At 38.1% G+C, this 15,668-nt stretch overlaps 6 protein-coding genes across 6 annotated transcripts; 1 reads left to right on the top strand and 5 right to left on the bottom strand.

Moving 5' to 3' along the window:
• Positions 1 to 7: 7 nt before the first annotated feature.
• On the bottom strand, positions 8 to 5,508 carry PHYBLDRAFT_171627 (hypothetical protein; the record flags this gene model as incomplete). The annotated part of the gene is made up of 19 exons (XM_018436636.1): positions 8 to 23; positions 126 to 782; positions 867 to 1,416; positions 1,516 to 1,639; positions 1,731 to 1,797; positions 1,864 to 1,878; positions 1,922 to 2,344; positions 2,422 to 2,516; positions 2,642 to 3,090; positions 3,250 to 3,336; positions 3,417 to 3,561; positions 3,713 to 3,951; positions 4,047 to 4,463; positions 4,549 to 4,616; positions 4,696 to 4,850; positions 4,911 to 5,040; positions 5,090 to 5,201; positions 5,312 to 5,320; positions 5,415 to 5,508. 19 exons carry the CDS (start codon positions 5,506 to 5,508, stop codon positions 8 to 10), a joined length of 3,852 nt encoding a protein of 1,283 aa, XP_018288284.1.
• A 277-nt stretch (positions 5,509 to 5,785) lies between these two features.
• On the bottom strand, positions 5,786 to 7,518 carry PHYBLDRAFT_60146 (hypothetical protein; the record flags this gene model as incomplete). Its single annotated transcript, XM_018440604.1, has 8 exons — positions 5,786 to 5,802; positions 6,322 to 6,352; positions 6,561 to 6,635; positions 6,752 to 6,871; positions 6,935 to 6,990; positions 7,086 to 7,179; positions 7,341 to 7,393; positions 7,470 to 7,518. 8 exons carry the CDS (start codon positions 7,516 to 7,518, stop codon positions 5,786 to 5,788), a joined length of 495 nt encoding a protein of 164 aa, XP_018288285.1.
• Positions 7,519 to 8,176: 658 nt separating this feature from the next.
• PHYBLDRAFT_28419 (hypothetical protein) lies at positions 8,177 to 11,463 on the top strand. The gene is made up of 7 exons (XM_018439928.1): positions 8,177 to 8,283; positions 8,379 to 8,583; positions 8,948 to 9,172; positions 9,280 to 9,512; positions 9,736 to 9,789; positions 9,874 to 9,944; positions 10,046 to 11,463. The coding sequence occupies exons 1-7, from the start codon at positions 8,196 to 8,198 to the stop codon at positions 11,204 to 11,206; spliced, it is 2,037 nt and encodes a 678-aa protein (XP_018288286.1). The 5' UTR covers positions 8,177 to 8,195; the 3' UTR covers positions 11,207 to 11,463.
• Positions 11,464 to 11,499: 36 nt separating this feature from the next.
• On the bottom strand, positions 11,500 to 12,972 carry PHYBLDRAFT_148794 (hypothetical protein; the record flags this gene model as incomplete). Its single annotated transcript, XM_018432159.1, has 7 exons — positions 11,500 to 11,657; positions 11,756 to 11,900; positions 11,987 to 12,052; positions 12,142 to 12,431; positions 12,523 to 12,592; positions 12,703 to 12,737; positions 12,789 to 12,972. 7 exons carry the CDS (start codon positions 12,970 to 12,972, stop codon positions 11,500 to 11,502), a joined length of 948 nt encoding a protein of 315 aa, XP_018288287.1.
• Positions 12,973 to 13,285: 313 nt separating this feature from the next.
• Positions 13,286 to 13,733, bottom strand: PHYBLDRAFT_148795 (hypothetical protein; the record flags this gene model as incomplete). The annotated part of the gene is made up of 3 exons (XM_018432160.1): positions 13,286 to 13,389; positions 13,473 to 13,555; positions 13,633 to 13,733. The coding sequence occupies 3 exons, from the start codon at positions 13,731 to 13,733 to the stop codon at positions 13,286 to 13,288; spliced, it is 288 nt and encodes a 95-aa protein (XP_018288288.1).
• Positions 13,734 to 14,064: 331 nt separating this feature from the next.
• PHYBLDRAFT_171631 (hypothetical protein) lies at positions 14,065 to 15,509 on the bottom strand (the record flags this gene model as incomplete). Its single annotated transcript, XM_018436637.1, has 2 exons — positions 14,065 to 15,387; positions 15,456 to 15,509. 2 exons carry the CDS (start codon positions 15,507 to 15,509, stop codon positions 14,065 to 14,067), a joined length of 1,377 nt encoding a protein of 458 aa, XP_018288289.1.
• Between the last annotated feature and the right edge of the window lie 159 nt (positions 15,510 to 15,668).

Consider the following 15,668-nt stretch of genomic DNA (forward strand, 5'->3'; position numbering starts at 1 on the left):
CTGAAACTCATGAAGAGTAGAATCTATATACATAAGCACATATACATATATACATATAGAAATAGATATAGAAGAGGCTTAGTTAGTTGGTATTCGATGTACACTTTGTACGAATTCAAACTTACTTTTTGTTGATAAGATAAATCAAAAGATTAACATTGACTTTGGCAAACCCGTCCAAGACTTTCATTGTTTGTACACCTTCAAATTGGGTCTGCAGTAAAGATTCGTATCTCATATCTACCTGGACAGAAGAAATACCCCAGCCCGAGTAGCTTCCTCCGATAGTGATGATTCCTGCCTGGTCCATCGAGAGGATAATCGGGATTCGATCATAGTGCTTCTTGTCAATGCCCGAAAGCTCGACAATGATTCCGCGATCGTGGAGTTGTCGGGCCGTGTACTTGTAAGACCCGTATCTGGGCACAAGCCCTTGTTTTTCTAATCTCTTGATATGGAAGTATTGTCTGGTAAAAGGCAACATAAACTTGTGTCTCTTGCCACGTTTGGACGCCATGCTATTCATGCACACTTGAAGATAGTCGTCGTATTGTTTTCGCTGGTCGGCTATGTATTGTTTCTTGACCTGGAGATGCTCAAGCGAGTTTGTCAACTTGCCGATCTCGCGGTCTCGCTGCTTTCTTTGGGAGTTCTTTCCTGTGATAGCTTGGGCAATCATGTTAATCATATCTTGGAAATCGTTTGTATCTGAAATCACACGACATTTTTCCAAATGCATCACCAGCCGATGCGCAATTGTCTTGAGTTGGAAGAATGTGATGCTACAAGACACAAAGCTTGAAAGTTAAAGAAACTAATAATATTTTAACTAATACCATTATTATTATTTTTAGAGGAGAACTTACTTTCCGAGATCTACAGGAGAATCGTTTGGATTAAGACGAAGGTACCGTCTTTTGGTTCTAATAAGATGGTCCTTTGTGGGAGTTCCTTTTACTTGAATTCCAAACTCATGTTCTTTGACTTCGTTCCAGTTCTCTTCGTGCTCTTCTGTTACAGGTTCTTCAAAGATTGCCCGCAGATTAGGGCCACTTTGGGACTTTATTACATACACAACCAGACGCTTGGTGTCAACCAATAACTGCTTGAGTCTAGACGCAGGATCCTGAGGAATATCCTCTGCTCTGTTACTAAGCGACAGACATATTGGGGTCTCTGGCAGGTGATGCTCATTTCCAGGACTATAGGGCGATTGACCGACTTGTTTGACGATATCGGCCAGCATTCCGTTTCCACTGCCCTGATCGGTCTCGAGGGAGTCAAGGTTGGTTTCGATCATGTAGTGGAGATAATAGAGCTCATATGGGGATATATAGATCATTGGCTTGTTTGTTCTTGCCATATCAGCCAGTGGGTCCATTCCAAAGTAGGATTCGGGGTCTTCGACATCCGTAACTATAAATAAAGCTTAATGTGAATTTTCTTTGCCTTTGTATTTGTAAATATATATATATATATATAGGTGGGTGTGGGTGAGCAGCAAAATTGACTTACGTTTCATAAACCAGTTTGAAAATCGTTTTCCCGCATCAAAAACATAATCGTTCAATGGGGCTAAAAACATATCATCCGCGTCAAATACCTTTCCACTTGATATTTGTTGAAGCATTTTAGAAATCTACAAAGGAAAATAATATATATATATATATATATTTAATAAGTGTCTCTACTTTTTTTTATACAGTAGAAAATAATATATATATCTATACCTCTGCAAGATTCTTTCTTTGTACAGGACTTATTGTATCATCAATCACATCGTATTGTTCAGGAGCACTAATGTGTTTTTGCACAAGTAGTATATAGAAAGGTAATAGTGTGACCCCAAATGGTTAATATTACTTTCTTAGGCCTTTTCTTTTTAAAAGAAAATATTAATAATAATAATTAAGATACTTACACTACGGCTGGATTAAGGTAGCGATAATAAATAAAATTTCCCAAGATCTTTACGATTCTTTCGGGCCCTTCATCAGGAAAGTTCTCTTCGAGTACTAGCCGTAGCTCTCGGGCCACTACACGGATACCATACGGAACTTCATCAATTACTGATGTGATGGCTGTCAAGAAGTTTTCGGTGATTTCGCGAAGATTTCTTAAATGAAGAATAAATGTCTCTCGGATATCCGGGTAAGCCAAAACCTCGCGAGAAGTAGCCGAAGGTTTTCGCTGAGATAACACACCAGTTCGAGATTCCTCTTCGTTTATGGCTTTGTTGTAAATACTGACAGGATCTGTTTCTAGATCAAGCGTGTCATTCCCGACCACAAGAGTGATAAGTGGAGTAAGAAGCTTTCGGAAGAACTCTCTTTCCTTGGCACCACTAAAGATAAAGATGAATAAATTTTAGGATAAGAGAAAGCCATGTTTTGATGCAAATCTCTATAAAGCTTGCATTACCGGTTAGTTTGAACAACAAGCTTCATAAATGTATAATTTCCTCTCATGAATTCCTGGGTATCCTTTACAAATCTCATTTCTTCAGCAATACAATACTATATAAAAACAGAAAAGTATTGAGAAATGATTAAGAATTGATAAATCAACTACAGAAAGTCTTTTCCTTCCTTTTGTATCTATGCATGTGTATGAGCTTTATTTTAACTTGATTCCAATTTACCTTGCAAAGCTTTATCAGCAAATATTCTTCACGTATGTTCGTTGCATATCCAAACAAGGCAAGGACGGTGGATTCAATACGTTTGTGTCCATTAGTGTGATCACCCAAATCCTGTCCACTTGTGATGGACATCAATCGAGCCAGATATTTAGGCTCGGTTTGGAGTAAATATACCAGCTGTTGGTAGAGCTCTAATTTCTGTCGACTGTCTTTGTCGACTCCTTTGAGAGTGTAAGGGTTAGGGTTATTTGAGGCTGCTGTAAGCTGTGTGTAACGACGCTGCTGTTGCTGCTGCTTATTAAAAGCACCGGTGGTCTTGATCACTTCATCAATAGTAATTGCATTTCGTACCAAAAGAGAAATTTGGATATCAAGTTTGGTGACATGGGATTCAAGAGATTTGTTTTCTCGGATGTGTTGAATTACACGTTGTCTCAAGTCTTCCAATGCTACAAAATAAATAAATAATTTTTTTTTACAGATTTATGTGTGTTTTTAGTATTCTCTTTACACACAAGCTATAAAGCTCTCCTTATTGATGATGATTATTGTTGTCCTTAAAGAAAGAAGAGCTCCAACGGTTTGTTCGTTTTTGTTGTTTTTCTTACCTAATTCTGAATCAAAATCCAAGTTGCTGTCATCTAATAGATGCATAAACTTCTTGACTGTTTCTACCGTTGGATTCTTGTCAGTCGCTATAAACGAATAGAAATGTGTATTTAGAAAAAAAAACAGTTATTTCAAGTTTAGAGATATGACTAGAGTAGTTTATTACACAATTGGCCGAGTTCAGCGTCTGACCATTGATTCTTAGCATAGCCATGTTGAGTTTGTAGAAGTTTGTGTTTTTCACTTCTGGCTGCCAATAGTATGGCCTGATGTTTTCTGCGGGCCAAGAATCCACGAGAAGCAGCTTGAAGCTATACACACACACACACATACATAATAAAAGCCTAAAATTAGCCAAACAATCAATCCCAAGAAAAATATGGAATTATAGCGGAATGAATGGGTAGGTAGGTAGGTAGGTAGGTAGGCTGGTGGTTAATTTAATTGGTGGTAAATATTTACTTTGATTACGTGCTCTTCAGAAGTCTCGAATGTTACTCGCTTGTCTTCAAAATTACGATGAAATACTACACCCCGTGCTTGAGCCTGTATGTTTTGGAGCCGGGATTGGAAGAATGTGGATTGATGTACTTCTTGTACATGTTCAAGTGCCTTTTTATCAAGCCAGTTTCGTACCGCCGCTTGACAAGACTTTAATTTTTTTATATTCTCAGGAGCGGTCCAATCTACTTTCTCTGGTGCTATAAGAAAGAAGATAAAAAAAACAGCAGAAGCAGGAGCAAATTGTTCTTAATATGATTTACAGTACTCAAATAATATTAAGCATCGTTCTTACTTTGATGTGCTTGTTCAGTCTTGAACTCCATAACTTCTCCTTCTCCTTCTTCTTCTTCGTCTGTATCACTCTCTACAGCACCTGTAGCAGAAGCCAGTTCTGGAGTTTTTGAGCTATATCTGGTGCTATTGTGATTGCGCTGGACATATTGAGGCAGATCGATTTGACGAAACTGGTATTTGCTTTTCTCCAAATAATCAACATCGTCACCATCTTCACCGTCGTAATCTCCGTCATCTTCGTATGTTTCGTCTTTATTGGGGTATCGTGAGCCTCTGTATCTACCACCATGCGTGTTATCGTTATCGTTCTCGTTCTCTTTGAGTTCTTTCCAAAGTGAAGATCCAACATTTTTAAAGTTTGGCATGGTAACATTGTAAGAGTCCAAAACTCTTTGAGCTGCATTTAGTTCTTCATCTACCAAAGATTATAACCCAGAAAAAAAAAGTAGTAGTTGAGCAACTAAAATAATAAAAGTAACAATACCAATTTGTGTCCTTACTTGTAAAATACAGTTCATCAAATAGATCTTTGATTCCTGGTGCCAGATTACGTCGAGATAATAAATGACTTTTCGTTGAATTTGATTTTTAAGTTTGATAAGTTGAGAGAATATCTATAGTGTTATTATTTATCTTGTATCATTTACCTTAAAGCATGAATACAAAATATAACTTTTGGGATATTTTTCTTGTCAAACAAATCCGTCAATTCAAACCAAAAGATCTGCGGCATACGGACTGCTCTTAACGCCTTGAAGAAAGCATTGATGTTTTCAGAAAGGAGAAACTTGTGTTTGGTGTCCTATTGTATATTCGAAATTAGAAATTAGACAGCTTAACAACATGATATTTAGTGACTTACAGTGACAATACGTGGTACGACTTGAGGTGCAAACCAGCCAGCCAATTTAGCCAACACAATACCGTCTCGCATGGATTCTTCAAGCTTGATGATAGGATCAATCTCCTCGCCTAAACACGCCTCAATCCATCTATAATACAAACATTAGAAAACTCTATTTGAGAATTGAGGCTACATACTCTTTGGCTTCACCAATATGACACAGGTATTCATATGCTAAAAGTGTATTTCGCTGCTTATCCATCCATTGACTTGACTTCATCTGATCGTTCCTTTGAAGGCGAATACGACCTAAGAAATGTATATATAGAAATGACATGGTTTAATAAAAAAAAACAATTATTATATTGCCAATCTTTTTCTCTCTAAAGAAGTTTTAAACTTTTTTTTATTACGAGTACCTTGCATTCCTATTGACATATATATATATATATATATATATAAAGTGTGTGTTAACAGACGACTTTATTATACTTATTTTGTCTCTCTCCTTCTATCTTTTACCAATAACATCTTCTGGTTCTACAGTCAGCGGGATTTCGACTTTTCCATCTCGTCCAACCACACCAATTTGTCGCAATGGTAATAAAGTTGCCATGGAGATTTGATTATTATTTTTTAAAAAAATATATATTTAATACTTTTATTTTATATGATCCCAAAGAAAGAGAGAAAGATAATAGACAGTTTGAAATGCAATAAAACAAAAAACAAAGAAAAACAATAAATGCTTTTGTGTCTGACAAGCAAACAAGTCTACAAAACCTTTAATAAAAATAAATAAATTGACCAGATATAGTGCGAGTGTAAACAAAGACTTCCTTAAACAGCATCTTTATTATTATTGTTGTTGTTACTATGACGATGGTAATTAATTATTCTATAAGAATTCTAATATATATATATATATATATATATATATACATATACCCTGATTATTATTATTATTATTGTTATTATTATATAGGTTTATATTGTTAATGTTAGATGTTTACATATGCATATATAGAAATCAAATCTCTTGATTATAAACAGTACAATATTAAAGGATGTCTTTCAAAAGCTATCCTTATTTTGCTTTGTGTAAAACATAATACTACTAGAACCTCTCTTTCTCTTTGACAATGGTAATGATAATAGTATTTCAATATGTTTCAAATGAATTTATTATATGCAAGTAAAAGAGATTAAAATTCTTTTTTGCAATTACTTTCAAAAAAGAAAAGAAATGAAAAGAAATGAAAAGAAATGAAAACATTATTCTCAAACCCCCCATTCTCTCTCTCTTCTTTTTTTTCCCTCCAATTATATGAACAATCTTCCCGCATTAGACAGTCATTCGAATTCAAGCTTTGTAAACAAATACACACGGGCGTAAGTTTGTTATCTTTTGTTTTTGTTTTAATCATACGAGCGTGTGAATATTGAAACTTTGTTATATACTTTAAATACATAAATACATATATAAGATTGCACTTTTATTATGTTTCAAATATGTGGCTTGAAATACAAAAGAGAATAAAATAAAATAAAATAAAACACAATTATATGCTGCAATAACCAAAGCAATTGATTTAATAATATTCATAAGTTGTAGAGAGTAATATAAATATTATAATTAATTAATAGGGACGGTCATTTTTTTTTTACCGACAAGTTGGTCATGGCGACGTATATTTGTGTTATCGGCGGGGCAGAAAATTTGCTTGTTTGTGCTCCACTATGCTTTCCAAAGAATTAAGTGTCATAGAAACGTAAAAGAGTAACACTATTCCCACAATTAAAAGAAAACAGAAACAAAAAAGATGTAAGGCAAAGAACACACATATAAAAGCATGTACATATGTAATGTGCCCACTTGTTAGCATGCCAATATTCTGACTTGCCCTGGCCTGACATGTCTTTGTGATAATAATCAAACATCTATAATCGTAGCACATTTGCTTTTGCTTTTTGCTTTTCTTGTTAATAAAAATGAAAGGCTATAAAAAATAATTCTAAACCTATTGCTGAGATTCACGGACCTTGTGTTTTAATAGCTGTAACTCTGACGAAGAATTGTACTTCCATGCAACTTGTGCTGTTCATTTGATCACCACAGTGTAATTTTTGTTTCTCTTATTTCTTTCTTTCTGTCGGTCCTTTCAAAATAAGAAGGTCTAGTGGGATACATACGATAAGCGCAGTATAGCCATAGTATAACAAACACATTATTAATATTAAACTCAAGGTAAGGCAAGGCAAATCCTATACGTTTCTTATTAATAACCTATTATATATAAATAAATATATATATATATATAAATATCTTAACTTGGTTATCAGATTGTAATTTGTAAGAATTTGTCAGCTTCGGGTATCCAAAGATTAGTTAATGAATATCCAGATTACAAACCACAAGAAAATAGCAATAGTAATAATAATTAATACCGGAAATATGGATGAACATTTCATATTCTGATCGTCTGAAAAATCCTTATAATCTATAGATATACTTTTAATAAAAAAAAAAAACCTAAATCCCATAATTTTTCAATAGTTGCGATAAAATGTATGTACTACTTCGGATAATTATAATACACAATACACAATACACAATATCCACCATTTTTTTCCCGGACAATAGGAGAATCTGTGTTTCTGTTTCTGGTGTCCTGCCTAGACTATCAGAAATCGTACAATACAATACAATACAATACAATACAATACAATAGAAAAAATCCCCTTTAGGATTTGTGCATGGCAACCCCCTTGATTACTACTAACATTTTTTAAAAAAAAATCCACGCGTATAAGATCAAGTCGAATTAAAACTTTGAAATCCTAAATCCTAAATATCTATATTCATATAAATATGTAGTTCACTCATGTTTTATTTTTATATATACAAATACCTGTATATACGCCAATCTATACAAGCTTTTGGATAGTTCTAGAGTCTCGAATTGTCGTACAATAAGTAGCTCCAAAGTATATAGTATAATAAAAAAAAAAAAAAGGGGGGGGGTGGCAACCGGGAGGCAAACTGGGTGGCAAGGGAAATAAACCCTGATTTCTTACCTTTTTGATAATCGATAGGCTTTGGCCAATAAGAATCGAATTAGGATGAATGACAAACCTATTTCACTCAACAAAAAATATAAATATATAGTTTGTGACTCCAAGTGCCTTGATCTTCAGCTCCGAAATGATGGGTCGGTGGATTCAAAAGGTCTTGTATAAAAAGGACGCGATGGTTCACAGTCCGAATTGTCTTCTTTACCTTGCTTTTTCTTTCTTAAAAAAATGGTTCAAACTATCGAGCAGATCTCTATCAACACCGTCCGCGCTCTTGCCGCTGATGTTGTCCGTGGTGCCAACTCTGGTCACCCTGGTAATTTTCTTATAATTGACATCAAAGAAAAAAGAAAAAAAAAGAGAAAGCTTTATAATTAACTATCAAACCATTCTTTACATACAAACAATAAGGTGCTCCTATGGGTTGCGCCCCTATGGCCCACGTTCTGTTCGGTAGACACATCAACGCCAACCCCAAGAACCCCAAGTTCATCAACCGCGATCGTTTTGTCCTCTCCAACGGTCACGGATGTGCTCTTCAGTACGTCTACTTGCACTTGATGGGTTACGATGTCAGCATCGAAGACCTTAAGCACTTCCGTCAGCTTAACAGCAAGTAAGTAAACACCTCCCCTCTAATTTCTCAATATGCTCCTCTGGTTATCCACTCTATTACTGCCAAAAAAAATTCCCCTGGATTATCACATATATATACGTTGGGGTTGGAGAGTTTATTTGGTTGGGCTGAATTAAACTGGCTTTTTTTCTTTTGCGATAAATCAAAAAAAAAAAATGAGTCAATAAGAGTGGTTGGCGGGAGTAAAAACCCCCATCATCATCCCTCCCCAGAAGACTAGGAGTCTATTGTATAATATAATATAATCTACCCACCCAACAAGACCCTTTGACCAATACATATATATATGTATACGTGTATGTGTACGTGTACATGTACTAACAAACCATGCTTTGATCTATAGGACCCCTGGTCACCCCGAAGTCAACGATACCCCCGGTATTGAGGTCACCACTGGCCCTCTTGGTCAGGGTATCTCCAACGCTGTCGGTTTGGCCGCTGCTGAGGCTCACTACGCTGCTACATTCAACCGTCCCGGCTACGAGATCTTCAACAACTACACATACACCATCGTTGGTGATGGTTGTCTTCAGGAAGGTGTTTCCGCTGAAGCTGTTTCACTTGCTGGGTAAGACATATATGCTGCGATTCATTGCTTAATTTTACATTCCTTAATCAGATCAAAATTTTTTTTTAAAAAATTATACTAACGCGTTCTTGTGATTTTTTTTTTAGTCACTGGAAGCTCGGTAAGCTCATCGCCCTCTATGATGACAACAAGATCACCATTGATGGTGATACTGCCGTTTCCTTCACTGAGGATGTGATCCAGCGTTTCGAGTCTTACGGCTGGCACACAATCATTGTCACTGACGGTGACAATGACATCGAGGCTATCAGCAAGGCTGTTGAGGAGGCCAAGCTTGTCACTGACAAGCCTACTTTGATCAAGATTAGAACCACCATCGGTAAGTTGTGATTGAGGAATTGCACGTTTGCATGTGCTTGCGTGCTTACATGCTTGCATATGCCTGTGTGTATGAGTGTATGTGTATGTGTATGTGTATGTGTGTTTGCATGTGTGTGTTGGGTGTGCATATTTATTTGTTGTGTACCTGAGCGTGAATTCCTGGGCTTCTGAAAAAAAAACAACAACAAACAATGCTCATTCTTTTTTTTTCCTGTTACTAGGTTACGGTTCCTTGAACCAGGGTGAGGAGAAGGTCCACGGTTCCCCTCTTTCTGGTAAGAATGATCTCTTGCGTGTATACACCTGATTGTGAGTTGCTTGGGTTACTTATATTATATTACATTGGCGTGGCTTTATAGCTGCCGATATCAAGCAGGTCAAGGAGAAGTTTGGCTTCAATCCCGAAGAAGAATTCGCTGTCTCTGATGAGGTTAGTTTCAAACCAAGTTTATATATATATATATATATTTATATAATATACTTGTGATCTCCGAATATGTATGTGTTTTGTCTGACTCTTAATATCACCAGGTCTACAAATTCTGGTCTGCCCGCGCTGAGCGTGGCGCCAACATCGAGGCCGAGTGGAACGCTCTCTATGCCAAGTACTCTGCTGAGTTCCCCGAAGAGGCTGCCGAGTTGAACCGTCGTCTTGCTAACGAGCTTCCTGCTGGCTGGGAAGCTGCCCTTCCTCGCTTCACTCCTGCCGATCCCGCCGTTGCTACCCGCAAGTTGTCCGAGGGTGTCTTGACTGCCTTGTCTGAAGTCCTTCCCGAACTCATCGGTGGCTCTGCTGATCTTACTGGTTCCAACCTCACCCGCTGGAAGAAGGCTGTTGATTTCCAGCACCCCTCTACCGGTCTTGGTGACTACTCTGGTCGCTACATGCGTTACGGTGTACGTGAGCACGCCATGTTCGCCATCATGAACGGTCTCTGTGCCTACGGTGGTATCATTCCCTTTGGCGGAACCTTCTTGAACTTCTTGACCTACGGTTGGGGAGCTGCCCGTCTCTCTGCCCTTTCTCACCACCGTGTCATCTATGTCATGACCCACGACTCCATTGGTCTTGGTGAGGATGGACCCACCCATCAGCCTATCGAGACTCTTGCCTTGACTCGTGCCACCCCTAACATGCTCACCTTCCGTCCTGCTGATGGTAACGAGGTCTCTGGTACTTACCTCGCCGCCATCGAGAACCAGCACCGTCCTTCCGTCATTGCTCTCTCTCGCCAGAACTTGCCTAACCTTGTCGGTTCTTCAGTTGAGATCGTTCGCAAGGGTGCTTATGTCCTCAGCGGTCCCAAGGACGCCAAGATTGCCTTTGTTGCCACTGGTTCCGAAGTCGAGATTGCTGTCAATGCCGCCAAGGCTCTTGCTCAGGAGGGTGTTGCTGCTCGCGTTATCTCCATGCCCTGCTCTGAGCTCTTTGATGACCAGTCCGAGGAGTACAAGAAGTCTGTCTTTGCTCCCGGAATCCCTGTCATCTCCATTGAAGCTTTGGGCACCTTTGGCTGGGAGCGTTATTCCCACACCTCTATTGGCATGAAGACCTTCGGTGCTTCTGCTCCCATCAAGGATCTTTACAAGAAGTTCGGTATCACTCCCGAAGATGCTGTCGCCAAGGCCCACAAGGTCATTGCCTACTACGAGAAGGTTGGCTATGTCCCCGAGATTGGTCTTGAGTTCTAAGTACATTTATCGTCTTATTTCTCTATCTCTCCACTTCCCTTTCCATATCTCTCTTTATTTTTCTTTATTAATTTGAGTAATACCATTAATCTCTGAAATACGAGATTGTAGCAAGAAAACTTACAACCACCACTTCATTCCAAAAAAAAAGCAAAAGAAAAAAAACCACGTAGTTTTATTATCCTTGTACATAAATAAATATGTACATCACAGACATTTCCAATAAAACGTCAAAAGAATACTATTATCACCTTTTCAAAAATAATAATTTACGATCATTAATAATTAATTACTTATTGCTTCCAAAAGCTTTCCAACGTTTCGTTGACTTGTTCATGTTTGGCTGTGGGTATAACATGACCAGAGTCCTCAAATACAACAAAGTTTTTGGGTTTAAGATGTTCTTTGAGATACTCGCTATGGCTGCTATGGACGAAATTGTCCCAACCATCTAAAGTAACAGTATTCTTAGTATCAGTGTTTGCAAGGAGTATGTTATAGATCATTAAGCTCGGTGATCATATATATAAATAAAATAAAAAATCTTACTAGTTGCCACTAATATAGGAATCCCAGTGGATCGAATCTTCTCCAGATCTTTGGCTGTCACCCAGTGTCGCATTGAAGCCACAGCCTGACTAACCATTGCACCAATTGATTGAGGTCTACTACGACTATTACGCTCTTTGACCAACTAATTGGTTTAATTCCGACTTATTTTTATTAGAAAGGATCAAGAAGGGATTTTTCATTGATTTATTGAAAAAAGCAAATACTTACATTACGAATTTTGTCAAAATTTGTTTCAAAATTACATCCATCAGTTGGTCTGGTATTGAGCCACTCCTAATTACCTCAAAATATTAACAAAACAAAACTAAACAAAAGGGCTTTTATTTATCTGTTTATTTATTAATTTTTGTACATTAATCTACCTCTTTGTAATTAATGCGGATTAGACGTGCTACTTGTTCGTTGGGGTCCTTTGTCCACATATTAGAAATAAGTGTGTAAGCACCCGTCCAAGGTCTAGTGCCACCTGCAGTTGTACACAACAAAGCAGCCGATTTGAATCGCGTAGAATTTTGCAGGAGAGCCTTTAAAAGCACTTGGCCGCCTGCACTGTATCCCACCGCATCTATATCTGATTTCCAGTCAAGATGATCCAGTAAACCAAGAAAGTCGTTGGCCCAGTCACTAGTATTATAGTTATCCCAACTACCATCTTGTACAGTCAATTTCATTACCAGAATCAGAATCAGGTTAGGAAAAAGGATATTATTATATAATAAGTACATATATATATATATATTTACCTGTCCACCCGACACCACGGGAATCAAATACAAGTACAGTGTATTCCTCCTTAGGTCCAAAATATCCTATCTGTTGCCGGGAATATATTTTATATATTATATTACAATGCCTAGCTATTAATTCATGTAGCTTGGATAATATAATATATCGCCACTGTTATATTCGTTATTTCTGGTTACCTGGTAATCCCATGCTTGACAGGGCGAATTGAGACCTTTCAAGAGTTATTTTAGTCTTATATATTACTTTATTATGAAATTCATACCCATAATAAAGACCACTCGACGAGGGCCAGTGCCGTGTAACTCGTAGTAATACATGGTTTCTTGTGAATCCTTTGTTTTTATGGGTGCAAAGCCCTGCTGAAAAGAATGGTGCCATATATTTTTCAAGTCGGGCATTGCCTTCTTGAGATTCTCTTGAGTACCAGTTACTGCAATCTCGGACATGATGTTCACCATTAAGTTAAAGAAACAAAGGATTAAATTTTTCTTGCCGAAATACAACAAAAAAAACCCCAAAACCAAAAAATAAAATAAAAATAAATTATAGAGTATTTCTAATTAAATAATCACGAGGAAAGCAGGTATTTTCCTTCTTCTTGTGTGCCTCTTGCTTTTTCTTCTTGTAATTCGTGTGTGCTTTTATACATGATTTATTAATTGTGTAAAAAGGAAAGAAAAATATAATAAGGGAAAGAAAAATAAAGACAATTAACACACAGGGAGTAAAATAAAATATACAAGAATGAAACGAAAGATATTAAAGAGACTTGTTTCTTTCATTAATAACGACAGGTAATTTTGTCTGAGATTGCCATTGAATAGCATTAGGATGAGCCTCAGAGCGAATGACTGAACCGATAGCTAGAGCAAGAAAAAGAAGCAAATAAAAATGAGACAAAAGGAAAAAAAGAAAATAAGAGAAAAAAAAAAGAAAAGACCCTTACACATGAAGAATCCAAATGATGCAGCTGATCCAAGCATGTACTGGCTGAGTAATGTTACAGGGCCCTTAGTTCCACTGCCAAATCTATCAACAACAATAGAAAAAATAAAAAAATAAAAGACGCGTCCATTGAAGGTTTAGATTCCATGTTTGTTTTGTACCTAATCAAGCTGACACTTCCAAAAACAAAACCTACGCAGAGGCCAACTGTGCCTCCCATAAGAGCACCCATCTTCATCTTTTGTAATGCTGTAGGCTCCATTAGTATTTAGTGTATAGAATAAAAGAAGAAAAAGAAAACCGAGAGCAGAAAACTCTCTTTGTTTCCTTTTTTGGGCCAGTTTACTTGCTGACAGCCAATGAAAATTAAATTATACAGAAATTGAGACTATGCTTGTAAATTGACAAGCTTTAACGGTTCTGTTTGTTTGTTTGTTTGTTCATATTTTATGCTCAAGCTTATTGCTTGTCATTTTTTTTATTCACATTTTAACATAAAATAATACCAAAAAAAAAAGAAAAAAATACAAAAAAGCTGTCTCAGACAACACTTTTTGACGGTAGATAAACCGGGATAATATACATTTGCTTATTTACTTCTTGCCAGCCTTGGCAGCGGCCTTGGTGACCTTGGAGGTCTTGTCGACCTTCTCGACAGCCTTGATGACACCGACAGCTACGGTCTGACGCATATCACGGACGGCGAAACGACCGAGAGGAGGGTAATCAGTGTAGGCCTCGACGCACATGGGCTTGGAGGGAATCATCTTGACGATAGCAGAGTCGCCAGACTTGATGAACTTGGGAGAATCTTCCATCTTCTTGCCGGAACGACGATCGATCTTCTCAATCAATTCGGCGAACTTGCAAGCAATATGAGCAGTGTGGCAATCCAATACAGGGGAGTAACCAGCGCTGATCTGACCAGGATGGTTGAGGACAATGACCTGGGCGGTGAAAGAGCCGGCCTCCTTGGCGGGATCGTTCTTGGAGTCCGAACAGACGTTACCACGACGGATATCCTTGACAGAAACATTCTTGACGTTGAAACCAACGTTGTCTCCGGGAAGACCTTCGGCGAGCTGTTCGTGGTGCATTTCGACAGACTTGACTTCAGTCACTACACCAGCGGGGGCGAAGTTGACGATCATACCAGCCTTGATGATACCAGTCTCGACACGACCGACGGGAACGGTACCGATACCGCCAATCTTGTAGACATCCTGGAGAGGAAGACGGAGAGGCTTGTCGGAAGGACGGACAGGAGGGTCGATGTTGTCGATAGCCTCGAGAAGAGTCTTTCCGGTCTTGACACCAGCCTTGGTCTCCTTGGTCCATCCCTTGAACCAAGGCATGTTGACAGATTCCTCCAACATGTTATCTCCGTGCCATCCGGAGATGGGGACGAAGGGAACAGACTTGGGGTTGAAACCGATCTTCTTGATGAAGGAGGAAACTTCCTTGACGATTTCGTTGTAACGGGCCTCGGACCACTTGGTGGTATCCATCTTGTTGATGGCGACAATCAACTGGCGGACACCGAGGGTGAAAGCAAGAAGGGCGTGCTCACGGGTCTGACCATCTTTAGAGATACCGGCTTCGAATTCACCAGTACCGGCAGCAATGATAAGTACACCACAATCAGCTTGGGATGTACCGGTAATCATGTTCTTGATGAAATCACGATGGCCTGGAGCATCGATGACGGTAACCATGTATCTGGGAGTCTCGAACTTCCAGAGAGCAATATCAATAGTGATACCACGTTCACGTTCAGCCTTAAGCTTGTCAAGAACCCAGGCGTACTTGAAGGAACCCTTACCGAGTTCAGCGGCTTCCTTCTCGAACTTCTCAATTGTACGCTTGTCAATACCTCCGCACTTGTAAATCAAGTGGCCGGTGGTTGTGGATTTGCCCTATATAGACAGCGTAGGTTAGTAAATATGTCAACCCAAACATTATAAACTTGATTAAAGAAACTTACAGAATCGACGTGACCAATAACAACAACGTTAACGTGAGTCTTTTCTTTACCCATGGTTGATATCTCTATGTAAATGTATATAAATGTTAATTGATGCCCAACCACAACAAAACCAAGAGCAAAAAAAATTACCTTTAAATTAATCAAGCAAAAGCGATAAAAGCAAGAAACACCAGATATTTCTGGAAACAGCTTATTTTATATCATTAGAAT

This window comes from Phycomyces blakesleeanus (genome assembly GCF_001638985.1).
Source record: "Phycomyces blakesleeanus NRRL 1555(-) unplaced genomic scaffold PHYBLscaffold_19, whole genome shotgun sequence".
NCBI lineage: Eukaryota > Fungi > Mucoromycota > Mucoromycetes > Mucorales > Phycomycetaceae > Phycomyces > Phycomyces blakesleeanus.

What these genes read in the sequence shown, in the direction of transcription:
- PHYBLDRAFT_28419 (XM_018439928.1), top strand. Translation starts at nt 8,196, where the DNA reads ATGGTTCAAACTATCGAGCAGATCTCTATCAACACCGTCCGCGCTCTT. An exon ending in TGCCAACTCTGGTCACCCTG is followed by an intron (nt 8,284 to 8,378) that starts GTAATTTTCTTA and finishes ACAAACAATAAG; the next exon opens with GTGCTCCTATGGGTTGCGCC. An exon ending in GAAGCTGTTTCACTTGCTGG is followed by an intron (nt 9,173 to 9,279) that starts GTAAGACATATA and finishes TTTTTTTTTTAG; the next exon opens with TCACTGGAAGCTCGGTAAGC.